General features: G+C 40.8%; 1 protein-coding gene across 2 annotated transcripts in view; it reads right to left on the bottom strand.

Annotated features, from left to right (window-relative positions):
• TMEM135 (transmembrane protein 135) overlaps nucleotides 1–23279 on the bottom strand; it is a 189815-nt gene extending 166536 nt beyond the window's left edge. For both annotated transcript variants that reach the window (XM_050897902.1, XM_050897909.1), the window contains exons 1-3: nucleotides 23139–23279; nucleotides 8563–8690; nucleotides 2581–2673 (exon numbers count right to left, since the gene is read on the bottom strand). In XM_050897902.1, coding sequence (XP_050753859.1) covers nucleotides 2581–2673; nucleotides 8563–8690; nucleotides 23139–23279 — 362 coding nt within the window. The remainder of the gene's footprint in view (nucleotides 1–2580; nucleotides 2674–8562; nucleotides 8691–23138) is intronic.
• Nucleotides 23280–25430: the final 2151 nt, after the last annotated feature.

Here is a 25430-nt window from a genome sequence, read left to right as displayed (position 1 = left end):
CAAGCTATCTATCTCTTTTTCCCATTCTTCCATAAGAATTATAAAATGTACAAGGGTGGCACAAATGAAGAGTAACACTTGGAAGAAAATTTGATTTACAAGCCTGCTGTTCCCAAGTTCAGGACTGACAGGGATGCTGTGCAAGCAAATGTCAGTGAGGTACTTAAAATAGGGTATCCACTTGGGAAGAGATTAAGCTATTAAGTTTGATGCTGCTGCCAGCTGCTAGTAGCAATTTGAAGGGCTAGAGATATGTTTATGAACTCAAATCAGGACTTTTTCCCACCTCCCTGATTTTTCAATACAATTTGTTGTAAGCTACTCAGGAGACGACTGAAAATGCCACTCTGTCTCCATGTCAAACATCAGTTTCCTAGGAGACTAAAAGTCTATTAAAATTTGATTTTGCCTGTAACAGAAGCTAACAAGCAAATAGATGTGAAATCAGAAAGTCATATTTCACTAAGTCTGTCAGCAGCAGCATTTCACACATTATACATAGTTAGCATCTTACAACATACAAAACAACTTCGTATTTTAAAAAACCTAAACTTTCAACTACCTTTTGATGCCATTTAACAGGTTTTTTTCATTAATAACAATAACTTCACATTTTCAGCTGCGTGTGTTATATTGCAATACCAACGTTGCCTTTTTATATTTTATCTGATGCAATATAATGTGAACTTTCTGGGCAAAATACTTTAGGTCACACATTTTGGATTCTGACAGAAAGGAGAATAACCTTTCAGGAATTTCAGCATTATTCATTACATACATGCTGTATCAACCTATTTTTGTCATTTTCACACACCTCTAGTTCAACTTTTATTTCTTTCAAATTTCTGATGCTAAACAGCAGCCTGTTAACACGTCAAAGCCTTCATACATTGCCAGTAAGACTTTTAGAAATCCCCATTTGACATAAAATTTGTTTGCCTACTCTTTTTGCTACGTTTAACAGGCTTAGCTTTGCAAGTTTTTCAAAGTTGTTCCACTGTTACACAAAAACCTTATATGGGTTTGGGCTCACAAGCAGTTTCAACTCTTGACTCACAAATATTCTGAAAGCTACAAGAAACTCATAGATGGACAACCAGCCCGATTTCTTCCCCTTTAATGTTATCTAGAAATATTAGAAGTCAGACACGCAAAGTCCTCACACTTTAACAGGTCTGTAGGAAAAGTTAAGCTAGTGTTGTCACTGATCAAAGGGAGAAAATGCATTTGCTCTCACCGCAAAACAAAACACTGATGCCAATGGCAGTGCTGGAGTCTAAGTAACTAGACAAAATTCTACCAAAATGTATCCACCTTCTTAGGAAGTAATTGCAGTAAGATGAAAATCAGTCAGCTAGAGAGGACATTAAAAAGATAATTAACTTATTTAGTAACTTTATTACAATTATTTTCTCTATAGTTACATTAAATAAAGTGATTCAGAAGTGCTCCCACCTTTCCAGAACTTCTTACACATCCTCAATCTTCAAAAACAATGGATAATGCATTCTTTTAAAAGGACAGAACTTTGACAATCTTACCTAAAACTTGGCTTGGGCTTTGCTTACTCCATGACTGAAGTTTAGGAATGGGGCCTGACAGTCAGTCAACAACATGATGTATACGTATTTGCAGTTATTTTGAAATGACTGCTTAAGGAAGTTTCAGATATTCATAGTAACCAAAAGTGCCGTTCATATCATCTCTAGTACCAAAACCCCCTCATCATCTTTTAAAGAGTAATCCCTTACATTACCCTTTTGTCACCTTCTCTACTTTGAATAAAACCTTTTAACTAGATGATAAAGCATCTCATTCCATATTAAAGTAATTAAGCATTATAACTTTCACTATTGATACAAGCTACCAATATAAGTTGAATTTCAAAACATTAAAACCTGACAACCCAGGATTTCACCTGCCATCTTTCATGGATGGCCACACTATAAACGGCAGCTTTCGGCTATCCTTGGATCACTCGGAGCTTTCTTCCCCTCTCTTCACATTTTCATAACAAACTTCCTGTTGATAGCTGAACTTCAGCACCTTTCCTTAAGTGAAAGGCTTTGCTTTCTGTACCATTACGTTTCATCCAATTTGGATTACTTCAGCTCTTCCAGTCAGTTTTTTCCACATCATCCTATTACTCCTCTATCTTAACTAATGTCATGTTGTTAACTCAAGTCATCAGCAACTTTCATTAGCATGCTCCTCCTCTGTGACTAATTGCAAACATTATTTAAATTATATTAAAAAAACCAAAACAAAACAGAACAAAAAAACCCCACAGCTTCATTTGGAAATCCTAAGCAACCAAGCTTCATCAGGCAATCCTAAGAAACCCAATTACACATTAAACAAGACAAACAAACCACAACCAAAAAACCGAATGTTTGTAAAGGGTTTTTTCACTGTAGATTTCTAGATTTAAATCTAAGGTTGCAAAAGACACTATTTCAAATTAACTACATTTCCAGCATTCTGAAATAAAACCACCGAATTGTCAAATGTCAATCATCAAATGACCAAAACAAGAAATATTATTATATAAAACTGAAAATCCATAAACACAAACCTTACCTGCTTTTCCTTTCGATGAGAATAGCCATGTAAGAAGCAGGTAAAGCAGCGCCAAAGCCAGGAGACCAAAAGTAGAATTTTCCAAGTATCTTCCTGAAAATGTAATTTGTACACATATTACATGCAAAGCAACCAAAACATTCATGTTCAACACCATATTTTACCTTTACCATAAAATTAAGCATGCTTTATTAAGATTAATTTTGTCCCTTTACATTAATCAATACTTACAAATAAATACTAATCATTGTATTTTTTACAGTTGGATAGTTCTCAGAGGGGTTCCCAAAGTGCTTAACGAACATTAAACACCTGAAATACTTCATTGACATATTCATTTCATTTAAAGGATTACTTTGCTTCAAAGAAAGCAGTGCTTTCAAGAGATGTTTCTGAAAAGTTGCAGATATTAATTACAGAACAATCTTCTAAAAGAACTTATAGTTGCTCCTCTCTCTGCTACTTGTCCAAATACATCTTCAGGAAGACGTGCCGTGTGGAATGTAGGGATGCAGTCAGGCGAGCCAGAAATCAAATGAAATTATTATAATATACGTCACGCTCCAAAGAGATAGTCAATTGACGCTAAAAACAGTAAACCACTCATTTACAGTAAGCCAAGGAATCAATCTGTACATGACAACTGGAAGCGACAGTGACATCCCAGTTCTATTAAGGTGGGAAAGCTCTCATTTTTTGCAACAAGATTTGGATTTTACTCAAAGAATCCACACAATTTCAACTATCAAAATTCCTCCAACAATAAGAGTTGAAAAAAATATTTGCACAAATTACAACATCTAAGAAAATATTTCTATAAATTGGTCGCTGTTGAGGAAAACCAAAACGCATGTCAGACACAATGTCACCAACCGCATTTTGGTCTGTTCAGGACACCTGCATCTTCAAACTAATTCAGGCTGATCAGAGAAGCAAACAATAGTCAGGCAGTCATGAAATTTGGTAGCATGATAATAAACATACTTCAATTACACCAATGCTGCTCAGCTGATAAGCACTATCAGAGTGTTACAATGGAGTCTAACCTTCCAAAAACACAGTGAACAAAATAAAACAAACAAAATGGCAAACACATACAGGGTAGAAAAGGAAATTTTCTTCGATAAAATTTCACGTTGACAACACAGAAGAGAGAACAAAGATAATTAATCAATACCATCTGATTAGCCCACTTTCATTCTTGCTGTAAAAGGCATGATTAGCCTCATTTCATACTTCTCCTGCAAAAATAACATCACCAGTGAGCAATGCCAGCTTATGTTCATAAGTGAAAAGAGAGCCAGTGTATCAGCAGCAAGTGATGTAATGGCAATTACACACACTGTTCATTCCCACAGCTGCAAAAGGATAATTTCTCAGGATGACAATGCCAAATGCTGCAGGAGCTGAAGTTCATTATTAGGACCCTCTTGGAAAGCAATTACTGTATGAAGTTTCAGAGAAGCCATTTTAAACATCTTAATAAGTATGAACACATCTTACCAGACACATCTGTTAAGTAACAGAACAAATGTCTTTTCTGTGGGAAAGAAACAGGAATTTGTTCTTTTGGCATGGTTTAGAATCCCTCTACAAATGCTTACATGTTTGGTTTGATAAGATTTCGGAAACAACAGTAACATATTTCACATAGTAAAACCTGGTGGAAATTAAAATGTCCAATCAGTAAGTGAAACATTTAAACTTCTGCTAAAGTAAATGAAAACAAGTTTTTGTTATTATTTGCATGGTTGTTTTCACATGGTCTATGGTTAGAAATTGGAATGAGAAATGTGAGCTCTTTCAGGTTATGCATCTAATTCCTCAATGTACAACTGTATCCAAAACTCAAAGGCTCGTTGATACATAAGGTTGAATCTAAACAAGCTAATGTAAAGCTGTACCTGGACAAACTTAATTACTCTAGTTGTTAGACTAAGACAACCATGTCTTCATGAGGTTTTGCAAAAAAAACCAAAAACCGAAAAATCACACCTTTCATTTAACAGATGTAACGCTTGTCAAAACTGGAGCCTAGCACTTCCATCGGAAGCCCAGACAGATGTAGTCTTCTGGATCTCACCAGCGGAAGAGATTACAACCCCCAGCTGGGCTGTCACACATCCATAACAGAGATCATCACCCCCACTGCTCTGCCAACAGAGCAGTCTGTACATAGTCCCTAATTCACTTCGAGAAAAAAAAGGAGGGAAGAAAAAAAAAAAAAAAAAAAAGTCAGCCAAGTTAGCTTGGTAATCCCTTCAAGAACAAGAACATCTATCCAGAGCCTAAGTCATTGCTGACATTGGATTTAGATGGTTTTGAAATTTCGCCCACCTATGAAATGGTGAGAATATTAAACAATGCCTGAAATTATTTTAATTGCACTTTCTTGCCTAAAGATCTACATCCTTGAAAATATTTCCAGCAGTTTCAATTTTGGTGGTTTTCCCTAGCTGAAAGGAAGCAAATAGTACAAGAGCACCAAAAAGACATATTAGCACAAGCCAGACTTCTCACTGACAATTACATTTCATATTTAGGACTTTTAATTGTTACTGGATGACTAAGACATATTTTCAGTATACACAGACACTGAAGATTCACTGGGACTTTGGTAAAGGTATGAACAGATGAAGTGGTCACTTTATCCAGGACACCCTATAGGCCCGCCAACACATCTCCTCCTTTGTGCTAGAGAAGAAGGAAACAGGCAACTCTCCTCAAATCAGGAACTGTGCAGGTAAAAATGGGGTTAACACATCCAGCTACAAAACCCTTTAATCTGTTGCTTTGGTCCAGAATTCCAGGAGGGTAAGATCAGTCAGTTGCATGGGGCTTGCTGGACAATGTTACTTCTGAGTTACTGCTGCTCCCACTATAACATACCTTCCAACCAAAAAAGATACAAAAACTGCAGCATGCATCCTATTATACAAATCTATCATATCCAATCCCTCAGCGCTATCTAGAATAGAGCATCTAGGTCTCCACAGTCTCAGACTATCTTCTTCGCATGGTTGCAAATCAAGTTCAGAAATACCAAGGCCACAGTTACGCAGAATACCATAGAGGTACTGATATTTCTTTGATGGATTAAAATACATGATACCAAATCGCATTCTGGGCTGGAAAATGACATACGATTACTTTTGCTCTCAGGGGCTACTGAAGGATGTACACTGTATCACACAGCAATAAATTCAAGGAATCACACAAGTTCAAACAAAATATTAAAAAAAAACCAAATATGAAAAAACCCACACAAACTGGTTAAAAAAAGAGTGAAGTCTCACATTTCCATCCTCCATCAGCCACCCAACAGCAGATGAGAGAAGGAAGCTTATATGGCTCAAGCTGCAAGACAATGTTGATATTAAGTACATTGCAAGTGAAGGACTTGTCCAAATTATGATCTTAGGAGAAGCCCTTTTAAAAAAAAAAAAAAAAGGCATACAGTACTCAACTTGGAAAGATGTCATGTATTTATACTGCTTTCTGGCTTGTTCTCATTTTCTCTCCAAATAACACTTACTCAGCTCCTTGACTATATTCAAGTACTGAACTGACTTGTTCAAAGAACCTGTCCATGACGACTCTCAAACACCTTCCTGATTAATAGTAGCTAGTTTAACGCCCATCCCTGTGTAAGGACAGTAAGGATAGGACTGCTTTTTTCCTCCTGATGCATTATTTTGCACTTTTCTCTATCAAATTTCATAAGTGATTTTAATCAACAGATCTTTCCGAAATGGATGAGAGTCAGTTTTAGATTTCTGTATCCTAAATAATCTCATGTAATCTCTCACACTGTTCTTCATCCCTTTTTCCAGATTCTTTAAATATATCCAGAACAAAGGGCACAGCAGGAATATCACTGGCAACCTCTTTGTATTATGAATACTGATTATTTATTCTTTGTTTGGTTTCACATATTTTAACTACTTGCTAATCATTTACTAACTCCTGGAAGACAGAGGATCTTTCTTCTTGAAGAGTCCTAGCAAGCAATCTCGTCAAAATCATTTGGGAATTCAGGTATAATGCACCAATCGGATCATCATCAGATATATATTTATCCTTCAAAGAACACCAGTAAATTTGGAAGGTATGACTTTTTTGATAATCATGTTATCCATTGTTTGTTTCAAATGTCATTTAATAGCTCTTGCATATCCTATTCATATCCTATTCACTTAATTGTTGAGGCTCTGAATTTTATTCCTGTCAGAAAAGCTGCCAAATGCTCCTTGTAACTGGATTTTCATATACTCCAACAGGTGTAATGCATAAGGCTTCCTAAATACTTTCTTCTTTTGCCTCTATTTCTGATTTCAGTTCACCAGCTCCAACTGGCACCCCAGCCAACAGGCTGACATTTTTTATTTGCAAGTCCTGCAACTGCAGGTGATAGGCAGTCTGCAGAGACCCTACGAGCAGAGATTCTGCTGGAGGCGACAACTCTTCATGGGCATCTCTTTGCAACAGAAAACGCATGTACATCTCTCAAGACGTTAGTTGGTTACTTTGCTGCACAGCTGTAAGAACAGTAGGGTAAGCATTTACATGTATCCCTTGTCACATTAAATTGTTAGAATTGTCCTTTGTATGGTATTGGCCTGGGTCAACCCAAAGAATGCTTCAGGGGGGCTTGGAAGGCGCATGGACTAGGTACCATTCCCACTACTCAGTCCGCATCTGGCCACACTGTTTGTTTTGGAGGTCAAAACAGCTTTAGGCAGTTATGCTCCATGTAGGTGAAAGCGATGCCATACCAATTGGCTTCAGAGTCAGACACTAATCTCTTGCCTGCTTCATTTACTAGCACAGCCATAGTCATAGATCTGCTAGATGGCTAGTAACCTCTGCTAGAGGAACAGCTGAAAACAATAAAACTTAAGACCACACCAGCTTAATTTAGAGAGTAACATCTAACTACAGCACTGAAGAAAGGCACTGCAGATTTACAGGCAAGGACATCGCAGGATAAGGAAGACCACTGTACAGCTCAGAGAAGTAAAGATAAATCAATATTAATACAACTCAGATTGCTAGAAAAATTCATATTATTTAGAGCTTGTTACTTAAAGATTCACGTTGAACTTTGCAAATTATTTACTTAAAAAGCGCTCCATGGCTCCTCAGCCAGCTCCTCCTCTTCTTAGCCTTCTCCCTCAGCTTTGAAGCAAAGTTTAGAGGCCTCTAAACAGATCTAGAAGTAGGGCATAATGGGTTTGATTAACTTTTAGAGGGGCTGAGTGCACTGTCAGATAACTCAAAAATTCATAGCTACTGTAGGCTTTACCTGTCTATGTATAACATTTCTTACAATAAATACGTTTAGATCTAGGACATTGTCATGTTCATAAACAGGAAAGTTTAATTTTTAACTATCCTGATAGTTACTTGAAATATACACTGGAAACAGCTCAGAATACAGAATTGACATTTATACTCATTTTTCAGAGCAAGTCTGTATCTTACACAACCCCAGAAGCTGTGCTGGGATTTCCTTCATTTATGACCACAAATAAGGAAAGTACAAACTTGGATGGCTGGATAAAGTTTAGGGTAATTAAAAGTCACCACAGCCCCTGCATCAGGAAAATAGAAACCAACATCAAATTACATCAATTCCTTCTCTAGGAGAGAAAGATTAGGCCTTCTCAGTTCCCCTCTAGAATATATTTGAATTTCCTGAAACAATGTATTTTGAATCAGTAAAACAGAGAAAAGGAAGCAAAGTGAATACATTGACTTGTTTACTGATTTAAAAGATCACAAAAACGAGAAGGGGAAAATAAAAAGTTCATATTCAAGTGGGAAGACCAGAAATCAAGATGATGGCACAGCTGTTGCTTTTCTTACTCCTACCCATTACAAACAAGCCTATTATAAAAAAAGACAAATTATTATATAAATTGAAAAGGTGCATAAAAATAGCTTTCCTATTACATTTAATTTTTAGGACAGTATACCAACCTTAGAATGCAAAAGCAAGCAATATACAAGGTCCCATTTGCTGTCAGAAAGGAAGTTGATTGCAAGATCTCAGGTAGCAGTTTGTACAAATAATAGTCAAGTTTTCGTTTCCTGAGAATAGCTGCAATCTGAGGGAGGAGGGAAGAAAAAAAAAAAAAGAGGGGGACAAACTTTAATTCAGTTAGGCTCTTTTTTGCACATTGTAAAGGAATATAAAAAAGGAAAATGAGACATGCCCATTTAAACAGTAAATCAAAGCCTCTTAAATTTGCTGGTTTTATGAACAATACCACAAAGATTTCCTTTGAACTTGTTCCAGCTGTTACAATATTTATACCAGGAAATACATCAAGCAATCCTAAATGGGAAGTATAGGAGGAATTTTATTACCTTGTTACCGCTGCCCATAATAGTCAGAAATGTTGTCTGTCAGATATCAGAACTTTTAAGATGTGATAAATTTACACTGAGTTTTGTCTTCCAGACAATTGGACTATCACATAATTAAGGTCAGAATCTCATTAAAGTAATCCAAATACAGGCCTTACACAGTGTCTATGAAGTGATGACATATTTCTAAAGGTTTTCTACTCCAATTAACCAACTGCAAGTCCTCCAAAAAATGTTCACCATCTGCTGGAAGAACAATACATTCCTGACAAATTTTACAGAAATGGTATGTTATCTCTAAAAAACTGCCTATAGCAGAAAACAGGCTGGATCTAAAAAATAAATGTTCTTTTTGGTTAGTTTAATGCATGTCCCATGTTTTATAAAGAACAGTTACTTAATGACTCAAACACTGAAGGTCTTCAAACTCTTTTTTTGTCCACAGAAATTCTGCAACTATCTAATGGGAAGGTGTAGAGAACCAGGCTCTTCTCAGACGTGCACAGGGGTAAGACAAGAGGCAACGGACAAGTTCAAGTATGAGAAATTCAGATTAGACCTAAGGAAGAAAAATTTTCACTTGAGGATGGCTGAATATTGGAGCAGGTTGCCCAAAGCAATTGTGGACTCTCCATCACTGGAGATCCTCGAAACTCAACTAGAAAAGGCCCCAAGCAACCTCATCCAACTGGCCCTGCTTTGAGCAGGAGGCTGGGACCAAACGGCCTCTCAAGGTTCCTCCAACCTGCATGCTCTTATGACTCCAAGAAATTATACTTTGGGTGCACCATGAGGCAGATTTTATTGTTTTTTCTTTTTAATAGCAGTATCATCTTTATCTGCATTGATCTCCCAGAGAGTCTCAAAACTGGCAGTTTTCGGTCAATGCTCAGAATTAGAGAAGTTCCAAACAGAGCGAGCTTCATACTGCTGGTGCTGATGAGAACAACAAAAGACATCCTGTCGAATTGGTATTGGCAACACCGCTCAAAGTCTCAGTTCCTCAATTTAAAAACATGGGAGAGGGAGCTGTTCTTCTGAAACACTGTCCACTCGTACTGAATAGCAAGTAGATGTTTTAGATTCAGAGATGGGCCAAGCATTCTGCTAAAACTAACCACAGGAAAATTCTGCCAAAATCTGTTTCCAAAACGAAGGCTGAACTAAGGATTAAGGAGAAATACATGCATGAACAGACTTCTGAAAACAGATTTACACATTATTTAATCAAGTGTCAAGACTGCTTAAACCATAATGGATTAGGCAACAATGCAATCCAGATAATCTTTCTGTTGAAGGAAAGTTTTAATGTAGTCTAAACGCTGGATCACTAGTTGCTACCTTCTCACCTATTTCTAGTCTACTGTACAAAGGTCATGAACATCTGGAACAAAATAACATTTTTTTTGTTTTACGAACACAGACCTTACACCCGAAGTGTGAAGCCTTGCTTCCTCAGACAAAAGTGTCAAAGTGCAACAGGAAAAGATTGGTATCTTACAAATTAATGTCAAATTAAAGTCAAAAATTTATTTCTATAACTTCTCCAACAAGTTTTAGACTAATATAAATTTCTGCTTTCCTTTCTCTTTACTATTCTACTCCAAGTGAAAAACAGAAAAGAACCAGGAACAACAACACACAAACCAGTCCAAAGAAACATTGCTCATGATAACTGAAAGAGCTGTATGTGTAAGGGCAATGGAGCTTGATGCATGCCCACCAAAAAAAGAAAAACCAAAAACAAATACTGCTTATCATTTTCAAAGTGCTTTATAGATATCAACCAAGCTAAATATTGTGGACAGCTGAAAACAGGCAAGAGCAGACTATTGCCTCCTCCTCTCCTCCACCACCCATGGTGCGATTACATAGAAAAAATACCAGAGATACTTCTGGACACCACCTTGCTCTCCCTTTCAGTTCCACACACTTCAGAAAAGTACTATTGAAGTTAGGTTGGCAAGACAGATTACGAAACCTGTCAGACTGCAGCAGTTCATGGTTTCCACTGGGATACACTTCAGTCAAGTGAGCTGGGAGGACACTTTGATGAAGACCAAATTCTTACAATAAATGCACTGCTCAAGGCTTAGCAGCGGACATCAGCAGCAGAGAGCAGCATGGAAGGAGAAGGCATCAGGACATCCAGTAGATGCTTCCTTGGCAAACTATTAATCTCCATGAAGATGCTAACAGATAAAGCAGAAGGTCTGTAAGTTACCCAAGACTCCCTGTAGAGTCAGACAGACAGAAATTAACATCTCATTGACATGACGGTCTCAGCTCTGCAGCTATAAAAGGAGCATACAAATCCTAGGACACCTTTATTTAGGCACCTCAGGGTGGTCTGTATTAGGACCTTAGTGTTGAACGCTGTAAAAGTTAGTTTGGGGTGTTACTCACTACAAGAATGAAGAACTGCAATTCTGATTCAGCTCACTGATCCAAACAGTTGACTATCATGTATCCAGGAATGTCCAAAACCAGCTCCATATCTCCCATTACTCTTGTCACCCTTCTCCATGATTTCTTAGTTTCACTCTTCTCGAGATGGAGCGACAAAAATTTTACAAAATAAAATTCTTCGGTGCTTACAAATTATTATAGATTTTCAGCTTTAGTAAGATAGTATGGCATGTCCACAACACAAGTGGAACACTGCTGTGTGGGATAATGCCTCAAGTGTTTGCTGCTCTATGAAACCCAGACACAATGCTGCCTCCCCTCAATCTCATGCTGCCCGTGCTACCTCACCTCACCTCCTAACCCAGAGGTTTAGCTGTAATCCAGGGAACAGAAGCAACACACTCCTCACACCACTCTAAGACCATGATTTCATGGGACAGAAAAGCACAATCCACTTCCAGTGCTGCCTCTCCCTCTCTTTTATTTCTGAAGCCATGGTGTTTCTCCTGCCTATTACTCTTTACGAGAAGGAGAAGGAGAAGACTGCCCAAAAAATGTTTGGAACCAGGGAGAGCAGACTCCACCGAATGCCATTGGATTATGACCCAGGTTTCACTTATTCATGACTTCTCCTGGCAAACCACAGCAATGCAGCCTTACCTACCAGGGTGAAGAATGCTCCAGCATCCCCTTTGACTAACAGCAACTTAAGAACACATCAGATCTGCTGCAACTTCCTACCCTGGCTTTCCATAAAACACTAAGTCACTCTTAAAATCTCTTATTTTCAAGGCACCCAACAACCTGGCCTTAGGATATTTAGAAGGACTACACAACTCTCTGGGCTAAAGACTGTCATTAACAACTCCACCCTTCAATGGAACTCACATTTAACCAAGACAACCCTTCCCTGTACAGCACCACCTTTCCTTTTAAAAAAAAGAAAAAAAAAAATCAGTACACCTGTGAAATAAAGTTTCACAGATGCTAAGAACTATCACTGACTGCACTGTTTTCCATTCCAGATAGAAGGCACATGGCTTTCACTTCTCATTTACATATATACTGTATATCATCCATTTAACAAAAATGACAAAACTGTAAAATCAAAATGTCACCCTGTACACACATCCCTCTAGGGAAGAGATTACAAAGGGAATAAAAGACGTAATGTAACCAATGTCCACCATATATCCAATATACCATAAAAACTCTATCACGTCAACCAATATGCTTACCACTGACATTTACAGTAACAATTAGATAATGGCACTTTCTCAGGCATATTTGCTCTCTGCAGGTAAAGAATATCCACGTTTGAAATACTTACCTAACGTTAAAGATTTATTTATTCCTCAAGAAAACTTCCAACCCTATCAAGAATTAAGCATTTGAGTCAGGGTAGAGTATAACCACTGCTTGTAAGTTAATTTGCAAGAATTCCAAGATACCTGGAAAGTAATAAAGAAAACCCACGTTTCAAAAACTAAAACTGACGTTTTCCTCTCACTACAATTTAAGTTTTCTTACACTATGATGTTTTATGCACTAAAGAGAAACTTTAAGCGGCAGTACAGTCTGCAGATGCAGTCTTTATTTGGCCTATGTAAGCATTAAACAGAGACTTAAGTATTCATTATCAACAGCCCATACCAACAGCTGAGCTGTTTGCCTGTAACAGCCTCTGTAGCCCTTCCTGCTATTTAACTCCACTTTCTTCTCCCTCAAAACCGGCAGAGCTCAAGCCACCAGAGCTCTAGAAACAGGATACAGTGTCCAGCTTTGCTAACAACTTTACATTCTCATCTTCTAATACAGTCAACTAATAAATCCTGTCTTTCCCAATCTCCCATAAGAAATACTTTTCTAGATGCCCAAACACTCAACAACTAAGAGCAACAGGGAATTTAAAACAAATCATGCACTGCCACAGGGCAGATGGCCTAAGAATGTCCAAAGTTTTTAGAACTTTCTAATTTCCTTCTACTCATATCCGCAAGTTCTAGCTCTTGATCTCCCGTCAGCCCAACACAGTCTGCAGAAAATACAGATATACTGAAGAAGAAACAAATGAATCGCAGTTAAGAGGATAGAAAAGGATCAATGGGGAAAAAGGGATGAAGCAAAAAGAATCCTAGATATTTCATCATTAAAAACATAAACAGCAGAGCTACGAAAAAAAGATAACAGAGAGAACATTTCAGGAAAAAAGCTGAAAAGAACAGATTTAATTGTAAAAAAAAGAATCAGATATGTTAAAATATTAAGAAATAAGTAGTCATTAAATTTTCAAGCATTCAAATACCATAAGACAGGCATTAAAGGATGTTTTAATATTTTGAATACCTATTGCTACTTTTCCAGTGATTTGCAAACCCGTAAGAGAAAATTCCAAGCCTCTCCCACATACAAGAGTAGACTTTTGTTATTTAAATGACAGCAGAGTAACACATATGTAACTGTATGCTGAAATTTTAAGAAAGTAAAAAAATCTCATAGCAACAAGTCTAAAGAATTAGTAGCACAAGTGGAGATAGCTTAAGAAAATTATATTTATTGCTCTCTCTGCTTCATCTGTGCACAAGTTGTACTTCACAACTAAAATCCAGAAGAGACTATTAAACTACGCAGTCTGTGTATCACTGGATATTATAATTATGAGGGTAAGCATATGTGCATCTGGATGAAATTTAGATAGATCACAACACCGCAGTCCTCAGACAACCAAACTTTTTCATGCTACAGTCAGACAAGACAAATACATTACTCCTTAATAACACCTCCAAGTGAGAAACTGATTGATGAAATATACCCCGACTGTCCTTGTGTGACATCTGTGCCCTACACACACACAGGAGGAAGTCGGGGGATTAAACACCTGCCAGCCTGACTTCTAGAGAAAATATTTCTGGCCCCAAACACGATTAGTTTGGTACTAAGAATGTGGTCAGCTAAAGCCTCTTGAAGAAGGTAAGTCAAGCATGGGGGAAAGAAGATTCCCTTTCCACACCTGAAGACTGATGCAGCACTGCCCAGTATCCCATTACCACCTGTGGGAAAACTGAAAACAGAAAGACTCTGACTTAGTTTTAAGAAAAATAACTCCCTTCCTCACTTCTGCACACAACTGTTTAAAACTTGAAACCCAAAATTCAGTTATGCCTTAATGCAGGCCTGGCAGTGTTAGAAGGCTTTTGAAGGCAACCCCACACCCTCGTTACTTATAAACAAAGGGAACGAACAGTAGGATTAATACATGACAGATACCACAGCAAAAGACATGACCACAAACCTGTCCTCCAAAATCCTTGAATATACAAGCACCATAACGATTCCCTAAACAGCTGATTATCTTTTATGCACCTAGCCCAGACTGGAAGATTTGTCCTTCTCCTGTTCATCAACCCAATGTAAACTGACCACATATTTACTCTCCAATGGTAATCGCCCCATTTCCCCTACAGTTTAAAACAAGCTCTGATTTAACTCTCAGTAAAACACTTCGGCCATTACCATCTTGAAATAGATAGAAAATGTTCATATACATGAAAAACTCTATTTAATTCATTCAAAAAAAATTGCCATGAAATTATATTTAGCATAGGTGGAAAAACCATGAGAGACAGGCTACTACATCTCTAAGACTGTTTTAATGTGCATAGAAATGAGGGTAGAAGGAAGAAACATGTTTTTTAGACCTGTATGTACAGTACAATACGGAGGGGAGTTGGAAGGAGCAGATCACCCCTCAAATCAAATGCAAACACTCTTGAAGTAATACACTAGTCACTCTAAGAATAAACATTGTTAATGATTTGAACTCTAAGGCCTACTGTATTTTATGCCTGAAATAGTAAAAAAAGCCTACTCAGTAAAAATAAAGAAATAGACAGAAAAAATATTTCCTAACTTTAACTACAGAATTCACACAACTGCATTTTGACTCAAAACGTAATTATGAAAAATCAGTCCACCAGATTCAGGATACCATCAGTTTGTGGAAGAGCATTACTGAAGTCCTTTCTTTTTTTAATTTAGTCTTCATATACAAATTTTAAACCCTATAGAACTAACAAATCAGAATTAATTTATTCTGTCTTAACCATGGAAAGAATACATGTATTTCCAACACCATCCTTAAAACACAGCTACATGGTCTAGTGCAAGAGTTTGAGCTAGGCTATCAATGTGTTCCAGCAGAAAAGGAACACGAGAATCAAAAACAAGCTTTCCCATGATTAGAGGCACCAGTCAGGCCTGATTATTTTAACGATGTGTCATGTAATGCCTACAAGTAATCATCCAGCCACAATAACCTGAGCTTCACCTCCAGTATCCTCAGTCTTCACCTACGTCCCTAAACTACGGATTCCACAGGAGGCATCGCACACAAAGGATGGTTCGACTTAATGAATGTGCTAATTGGCTGACCAATGTACACAGTCTGACAGGTTACATGGCAGGCTAAAACACCACAGACCTTGCACCAACTCTGCCATCGTGTGAACAACATCATTTTTTCTCTCCCTCCTCCATCAAACCACCATTCCTAAGTTTGTACAAAGTGAACACTACCCCTCCACCACATTTTAGTGAAATTAGCCAGCACTTACAGCACTGATTGATGGAAACTGAAAAAAAGCACTATCATCTCTCTCTCATTCCTTTGCAATATCCAACTAAAATCAAGTACATCATAACAAGCTTTTATTTAAAAAAAGAAAAAAAAAAAAGAAAAAAGAAAAAAGCTATAGAAATATTCAGACACCTAGCCAAATCTCCAGGAAGGCACAGTTCCATGACGTTTATAAGAGTGACTATCTGGCACATTTAAGCACCTCTAAAATGCAAATTTAGAGACGATCAATAATTCTGTGTAGATGGTTTATATAATACATACGCTGCAAGTCATTAAAAAGCCAAGGCAAATTTTGTAACTTAAGTCACATGTGCATGCTAAAAGCAAAGCAATCCGCAGTACTTAAACCAGTTAAGAAAATACCTCAGATTAGTCAAGCAGCAGGCAGAGCTACAGACTGACGTCAGATTTCTTTCATAATTATATTTAATTATTTATATGCTCTTTTATAACTGTTTGCAATTTTGTATGAATTTTACAAGAACATTATTCTTTTGCTTTATAAAAATTATTTTTAAGCGCTTTGGAGTAACTTAATCTCAAAATGTCCTCAGGTAACACTTGGGTTTTGAAAGACACTTGTTCAAATCAGCAATTTTTTTTCTCATGCCTCCTCTTAAACATTCAAGTTTGTTGTTCCTCAATCAGCTGGTCCCTCCCTGATTTCATGGATTACAAAAGCTGACTTCCAGATTTTTTCATTTCATAAGTCAGTTCCTGCAATACTCTGAGGAAGAGCGTGTGCCTCCTGCTCTCTGATTTCCTCTGTCCCTTGGGAGATGTTATATGAGGATCACTATCGGGGGTTAGGTTGTTTTGGTTTGGCTTTTTTAAAGTTTTCCATATCATCCACCCAACTAAAAAAAAGAAATGAACAGTACTCATGTACTCTTTGAATGACATCTAAATTACCTTCAATCCTGGCATCACTCTCATTCCATGACGACTTATCTTCGCCACTTGTTTCCTTTGTACTTAAATAAGTAGAGGGCTACTTTTCATTCCCCTTGAAATGTCTAACTTAGTATAATTTTCAATGATTTTCCTCCTACCCTGAAATTTTTGCACTCTACTACACAGCTGTACCAACTTAAGAGAACAGATTTACATCTCCTTGATAAACAGTCCCTTTAACGATTTTTGCTGGTTCCCAGTATTTGTAGTGTCTTTACCAAAATCTTTGCTCAGTCAGTCAAGGCCGGGGCTTTCCCTGGTTTCCACCATTACTGCGATGCAGGCTCCACGTTACTCCTTGCATCTTCGATCATAAATTCTTCAGTCCACCTGAAATCATTAACTGACTCTTTTAAAATTCTCAGTATGTCAGCAAAAGACTATTTTTGTTTATTTTCAATTTATGAAAGAATTTTACTGGTCTGGCCTGAAAGCCACCTGAACAGAGCAGAATGATCACAGCTTGGAATGAAGATGTCGCAGCCAGGTTCTTAATTTAGTAAGATTTAAGCTAATTTTAGTCATATTTAACCCAGCTTCCAGAAGAATCTAAAGGCAAGAACACACTGACCTACATGTCACTCTTAACATAGCACAGAGATATGGGACACTACACTGTACTAAGATGATCAGATATACCAACATAACGCAATCACACATCACCATCACAGCAACTCCTGGTACCAGGTCCTGACAGAAGGGAGTTTCTTGATGGCCTACCCCACAGATCCAAGCTGGCATACAGAAGCATATTCAAGGGTAACACTACCATCCTTCTTAGTCTCCCCGCCCTACTTCCAAATACACAATGGCTCGCGGCACAAACAAACAAAACCCACATTTTAATATACCCAGCAATTCTGGACTCTTTTAGAATACAATCTGGCCAGTACAGCCTTCTCGCACACCTCAGGACGACGACACATGATGACTACGTCTACACTGGCAGATAAGACAGGATCTTAGTGTTAGCTGGCTCCCCGGCTTTGCTCTGGACCAGTCCAAACAGCTCTCTCTAAGAGAAACTGCATGTGACACGAGCCTGAAGCAGCAGCGGCACAGCCAGTGTGCACCATCCATCCTTGGGGCTGACCTCTGGCCCTATCCTACAGCAACATACATATAGCCAGGAAAGTGATGCGACACTCACACTTCATTCTGTTCCACCTCGATCTCTGGCTGCTGATTCTGTATTCCATCCAACAGTTTTCAAAATAATTCATTAGCGTAATAATTAGGCTTGTTCTTGTTATTGTCTCTAGTCAATCAGTGATTTATCTGTGAAGAGACCTGCCAGCTGCCAGGTGCAAGACGACCTCGCCCATGCTGTACTAGTACCAATGTCCCTTCCACGTTTAGACAGGAAGAAAAAACACCTTATACTTGCACAACTGCTGACAGCATTTCTGTCTTTAACAATATTATCTACAATGCTACCCTAGGGAGCTTACAAAATAATAATGTAGATTAAGAGAAAGAATACAGACACTCAGAGGTCAAAGAGGGCCAAAGAAGATACCGGCAATGGAATCATAAGTAGGGAAAAAAAACTTTTGACACAGAAAGAAAAAGAAGCAATTGGCATCTAAGAACCTGAAGGCTATTACAAGCACAGGAGGAAGCAGATAGGGCACAAGTATGAAAAATATTACAAATGAGACCAAAATGAGTATGAAATGAGTATGAAGAGAGCATCAAAAGTGAGACCAAAATGAGTATGAAAAGGATATGAGAAGAAATTAAGTGAAAGAAATCAATAAAATATAGCAAGCCCCGAGGATCATTAAAAAACGTACTGGAATAGCAGACTCAGGTTACACCTGTTCTGCTAAATAATCGGCTGAACCATCCCCCAGTCCAGACTACGCCTCAAACAGACCCGCTGGCATCCACACTGCTTTAGGCCTGGTGCTCCTCTCCTCTATGCCAGCAGATCTGTCTGGGAGAGAGACGTCTGGAGTCACAGCCAGGAGTAAACTAACAGTCAGTGTGAACCACGAAGGGGCCAGTGCTCAAGCTGTTCCCGGGCTCTGTCATTTAGCAGCAGAGGCACGCGGGGTGAAGGAAGGGCAGATGTAGGGTGGGAAGGGCCCCGGTGCTGGGGAGGAAGGGCAGGAGAGATGCTGGTGGGGAGGGCAAGGCCTGCGTTCGAGAGGGGAAGGGCAGGACAGAAGTTAGGTTGGAGAGGCAGGGAGGGAGCCTGGCTTAATTTAAGTGAAGAAAACAGATGATCAGACTAGGAGAAAGAAAAGGTGAAAGACGTGAATGACTCTTGTCATCCCACAGGCAAAAAGTTAGAAGAATTAGCTTAACTGCAAAGTAGCAAACAGATGATTTTTACCTTATTTAGATTAACAGGAAATGTTACCACCAGATCCGATTACCTCTGACATACTACAAAGACTTCATACTAATGACTAGGCATAGTCATCTACTGCAAAACATGCACCATCATCAAACAAGTGCCTAAAACCTACAAACCCTCAGGAAACAGAGGACTTTGCTCTAATGCATGTGATGAATGGCAGATTTCCCATGTGAAATCAACAGAAATCCTGGGAAACAGAAGCTGAGACAATTCAAATCCAATATTCCAGCCTCTCATTTCCCTTTCCCCAGCTTTATGCAATTCCCCTGTGAAATCATTATCTTCTCCCCACCTCTGTGAATTTCTACAAGTCTGAATTCTTCAACTTTGAAAATACAAGATTACACCTTCACATTTTCTTTAGCTTTGAGTAATCTAAAACAGAAGTATAGATAGAACAAAGTCCAACAAACTCCGATGAAGGACTTTCTCAGTAAAGTTTTCTTAAGATATCAAGGCAGGCAGTTTTTAAAAAGTACAATTACAAGGTTTATGGGAGATTGTTTGGAGTTTCTTCTGGGGGTGTAGGTGTTAAGCAATTTTTAACTTTTTTCTTTCTTTTTTTTTTTTTTTTCTGTAAAAGTGAGTGTCAGAAGACTTGCGCATTGGGACACCTGGTTTGTGAAATACAAGCAGTCTTAATTACAAAATAGGCGTTCCTGTCAGCCACTTCGTATGCAGAGGGACAATTCAATTTAGATATAAAACCTACTTCTGCTTAAGCAATCAATTTGTACTGGAGCAAAAATAAAGACAGTGAAAGTATGATATCTACAGATTACATTTTTTCCAACTAAAAAAATACTCAAGCACAGTTATTTAAAAAAAAAAAACAACAGTACAGCACTACTTAAAAGCAAAGACTCTTTGCAGCCATTTACTGAAAACCAGTATTTTACTCATCAAATACTAGTACTACTTAATTTGGCTCCATCAGTCTCCCAGTCACTGAAGAGCAGCAAAACGTTTAAGAGATGTGGAGCGTAGCTGTTATGAGTTTGGACTCTGGATTATAACTGTCCCTAACCACTTTCTCTCCCAGAACGACCTCTGGCAATTATTCTCATTATTCATTCTCATTCGTTTCCACACCAGCTTTTGTGAGAGGAAACTCTTTCATCTACTTTCCTTAGTTATTAGCTTGTGGCAACAGGAGGAACAAACAAGCAGAAGCCATTTTACAGGCTTGACATAGAAAAATTCAGTGCAATTTTTTTGTTGCTGAGCTGTACAAAGGACTGGGACTAAGTAGTACCAGAAACATTCTGAACATACACTGATGTAACTATAAAGATAAAATAACTTAAGTTCATCCCCTTATGTGAACCTCAGAATACAGAAAAGGACTGAACATTTGCGCTGTCCAACTGTGATATCTCATTTACTAATACAAGGTTTTCAAGCACAGCTTTAAGTCCTGCAAAGAATGACGTTACTGATGACTCTCTTAATTCAGCAGTGTTCTTTCCCTGCCAAACTACTTAATGTGCAAGGCTTCTGCTTCCTCCTCTGTGGTTCCCACTGCACCCTTTCACTCTTTAACTTAGGCTGGCTTTGGTGCTCATCAAACCCTGCTTAATAAATCAATTCAATTCATTAATGCAGCTGAAAATTACCCCAGCTAAAAGCAGGGTAGTAACCTCTTCTGGGTTAGTGAATGAATCGAATCTGCTCAAGGGGAGATAAGGTCCAAGACCACACAAAGAAAGGAGTATAGTTATGTGTCTGGGAGCAAAGGAAAGCAAGTGCTTCCTCCCTCTTTAGGTAGCACCAAGATTTTAGAGCAGCTCCGCTCTAGATTACGCTGATAAGTCAAGTTAAACACTGTCAACAACAACCTAACAAAAAATAAAAACTGTAAAGAAGGCAGCATAAAAACTGATGTAGATGTTTTGCAGTACAGCATGACATTGGTTGAGAAGGTTCCCAACCCACCTTGGATTTGTGACAAGATGTAACTGTTTATGGGGCCACAATGTAAAACAAATCAGGAAAACATTTTGGATTTTGGGGATTGTTTTTCTTTTCAAAGAAATAAAAAGGGGGAGCTTTCCCCCTAACCCATGACTGCACAACTGAGCGAACCGTAACATAGCTATGAGCAGGAATCTCTTTACTAGGCTTGGCTGCTGGGGAACTTTGATTTAATTACAGACCTGTTTAAGCTGCTTTATCTTTAGCCAGACCTGACAGATCACCACTACACCTCTCATGGCTCATTTCAGGCCCATTCTCTGCTGGTACAAGTATTCATACTCCCACACAGCAAACTGGATCAGAAAACAGATACAAAGAAAAAATTACTGGGGAGGGGTGGAGGAGAGGGAATGTTCTTCTCCCTATTAGTTTCCTGATCCAGCTCACTGTATGCTCACACAAACAGCTAGCACTTCTGTGTGTGTCAGTTCAGTGTGAAAATGTTCACTGTCAGACATGACAACTCCTTAGGTCCACACTGCTACCAGTTATTAACTTTTTTTACCATGTAATTGGATGTCATCACAATTTTCACTCAAGGAACACTTCAGTGGGAGCTTAAACAAATTATGTCAGGACTGCTGCAGTTCCACTCCTTCCCTTCTCTTTATTACATAGCTCAATAATTTTGTTGTACCAGCACTGCTACAGAGTTGAAAGTACAGACTCAACGACTTGGTTTTCTTCCTTTAAGACTTAGCTTGGGGCCAGCTCAGTGCTCAATCCTCCAAGCACCACTACAGGTGAAACACAGAGGTGGGGACAGAAGGGAGTGCTCACCTGCAGCGATTCCAGCTTAGATCAGCTTTCAGGATATGTTTACACAGATGGATGCAAACAGATCCCAACTCCTCTACCTACACTCTAATTTGCTGGAAGCAAGCCAGCTGCAACTGAGGTGATATAACCAAGTCTAACTGCACGCTCAAGCTAAGATACCTCACCTGTAGGATACTCTCTGAATACCTAGACTCCTTTAGCCTTAATGTATTTTTTTAGCCTTGCTTCATTATACAATGGAATCTCCTTGATCCTAAGGCACTGATTACCAAGGTGCCTCCAACAGCAATACACGCATCCATTACGCCTGCTACTGCCAAAGATACAAAGCTAGCCTCCCAGGCAAATGCTCGGTCTTTTTATTCAGGTATCATAGGCACTGGAAAATGACTAAAATACAATGTTCAGGCTGTGCCCATGCCCTCCTACCCCACCAGCTTCACCCCTCTCACAGCATGTTATGCCACCAGACCCCACCCCCTCCATGCCCTTCTTCTCCCCTCCTTGGCCTAGATTCAGCACACTCCCCCTCAAGCATCAGGCTCTCCCCCCATGCAACCCTTATGCCCTCAAACCAAGCTGCCCCCATCACCATCTCTCTCCTCCCCAGCACCAGACTCCCCCCAAAACATCCTACTTGCTCTTCTGCCCCCTCACCCCATGGTCAGGCTGCCCCCTGACATCCCTCCTGCCCCTCCTCTCCCAACATACCCCTCTCCCCCCACCCCAGACCAGCCTCCTTCCCTTGATATGCCTCATGCCCCTCCCCCCCCCAGGCCAGACTCGCCCCGCTCTGATATCCCTTGTGCCCTCCCCAAACACCCCTCATGCCCTTCCTCAGGCCAGGCTCCCCCCATATCCCTTGTACCCTTCCTTTCCACCCCAGGCCAGGCTCCCCCCGCCCTAATATCCCTCATGGCCTTCCACCCAAAAACAAGGCCAGACTCCCTCCTCTCCGATACCCCTTGTGCCCTTCCCCCAGACCAGCCCCCCCCAGCCCAGACCCTCCCCTCATGCCCCCTCCTAGGCCAGCCCCCCGCCTCCCCCCAGCGCACCCACCAGGTAGAGGGTGCCGTAGATGCGGAGGGACTCGGCCAGCGCCCCCTGCGTGACGTGCAGGACGGCCCAGGAGCACCGCGGGTGCCAGGTGTGCCCGATCTCGTAGCAGCTGTGGGGGATGGACTTGCTCAGCGCCGCCATCTTTGCCGCGCGCGGGGAGGGGGCGCGCGCGGCCGCCGCGTCACCGCCGATGCAGGAGAAAGGTCGCGCGGGGCGCTGGCGGCGGCGGGGTTACTCGCGGGCAGCCGCTCTTCCCCCCCTCCCCGCTCCCCCGCGCGGCTCGCGTGAGGCCCGCAGCCAATCCGCGGCCGCCGGGGGGCGGGGAGCGCCGGGGGCGGGGTGGCGCGAGCGGCGTCGCGGGGCGCGCGCCGCACGGGGGCCGAGGGGCCGTGCGGCGCTGCCAGTCCCACGCGTGTCCAGTCCCACGCGTGTCCCGTTCCCCCCCCCCCCCCCCCCGCGGCTCGGGCAGCACCGCGCTGCCGGCCGGGGCTCCCGGCCCCCCCTGGAGCCTGGCCCGCCCGCGGCCCTCCTCCCGCCGCTGAGCCCGGACAGCGCAGAGCCCGGGCCGGTACCCCTGCCCGGCGGGGGGGCCGCAGGTAATGCACGTAGGGAGAAACGGCCTGGAACACTCTCCGTGACGCTGACCGGCTGCCGGGCACGGAGCTGGCGGTTGCAGCTCCCGGCGCTGCAGCAGCAGGCGGGAAAGCCGACCGAGGGCTGCGCGTCAGCAGGGAGACTTGACAGGCAGCAGCGTCGTGCTGGTGGTTGAAGCCTGGGTGCACCCGCGCCCTGAGCACAGGGTGCAGTTTGGGCTCCGCATCTCCCAGTGTAGCTGAGCGGGAGAAAGGCAACTAAAGTCGTGGAGGGAGTGAGAGCGACTGCATTGTGAGGAGAAGCTTAAAAGAGGTTGTATTCTCTCTGGTTTGGAAAGAAGGGGGAGTGGGATATGATGGAGTTTTACAAAACCATGAAGGCAGTGACTGATGACACAGTTATAGTTCGGTTGCAATACTGGCATCTGGTTCCAGCTTGAAATTTTGATTATTTTTGGACTAAATGGGCTGGGTGTGTCAGGACCTGGGGATTTTCCTTAGGTCTTTGTTAAATAACAGTTTGGAAACACTCAGTCCTGATGGGGCAAGTACACTCTGTACCTTCTGTGCAGCGGTCAAGTCAGGAAAGGTTATTTCAAGACCTAGATGGGAGATACATCCCGAGACAAATAGGAAGATCAGCAAACCTGCAGTCAAATACGGACTTGGAACAGATCCACAGCAAGAAAATTCCTCCCCCTTACAGCCTGCCTCCAAATTCTTCTCCTGCAGAGCCTGCAGAGTTCCCCTTGTTGATCAGACTTGAGACCGGTCTGTACCACTCCCAATAAGGTAGAGCAAATTTGTCATTAATTTTGCAAAAACCTCTGCCGTTTCTCCCGAGAAGCCTGCTATGGATGCAAGAGCATACTGGCATTTCAAATTTAGCAGCCCATATAGATGGGTAAGTTGGACAGTTCACAGAACTTGGAGCTGCTGTGAGACTATTTGCAGACTCCCAGCAAATCTGCAGTAGGAGATTTTTGGCCTAAACAGTTCAGTTATGCTATTTCAGTCAAGCGTGCTTGATCGACCAACCCTCTGTTAGGTAGAACTCTGTCTATGGCAGTCTGTATTTAAAATCTAGTAGAAGACCCTAGAGGTAGCTTTAAATTCAGCTTTAGTGCTGAGGTACAGCTCCCCTGCGGCTGCGGTTGCGTGACTGACTATGGGAGCGAATATTGCTGTGTGCTGACCCTCATAGGGAAGCAGCACTGGCAAGATAACCTGCTGCAACATCGTCTGGACTTTGGCTTGGACCCAGTGCCTTGCTTGCTGTTTTTGTATTACTCTGTTAAAGAACTGCTTGTGGGCAGAAAAGGCAATTACTGCCTAAGATACGGGTTCTGGCTCTCTTGCTTGCATGTTTTGGCTTTTGCTACTACTCTGGGCTTAAGGCTTGCTTGCTGCCTTGTGTTTGTGGGCAGAGAACTATGGCACGTACAATATTAATAATTGCACAAGCTAATAATTTCACTTCTGAGACATGTAGGACTTGCCCTGCTCAAGTTAAGGAAAACTGATAAAGAACGAGCCAACAAGATACCTGTTCATTTGTGCCGCAATCCTGATCTGACCGAATAGCTGCCTGCTCAGAACTGGAGGCTTTTGCATCTCTCCTCTTGGGCCAGCTGAGGAAGACTCTGATGATGCACTAATAAAGAAGGCGGCACAGCCCTAACCTTGCTCCAGGCCCTTT

The sequence above is a fragment of the Gymnogyps californianus genome, chromosome 1 (genome assembly GCF_018139145.2).
Source record: "Gymnogyps californianus isolate 813 chromosome 1, ASM1813914v2, whole genome shotgun sequence".
Lineage (NCBI taxonomy): Eukaryota > Metazoa > Chordata > Aves > Accipitriformes > Cathartidae > Gymnogyps > Gymnogyps californianus.
Note: the sequence above shows the minus strand (reverse complement) of the source record. Positions and strands in the feature narration are given on the sequence as shown.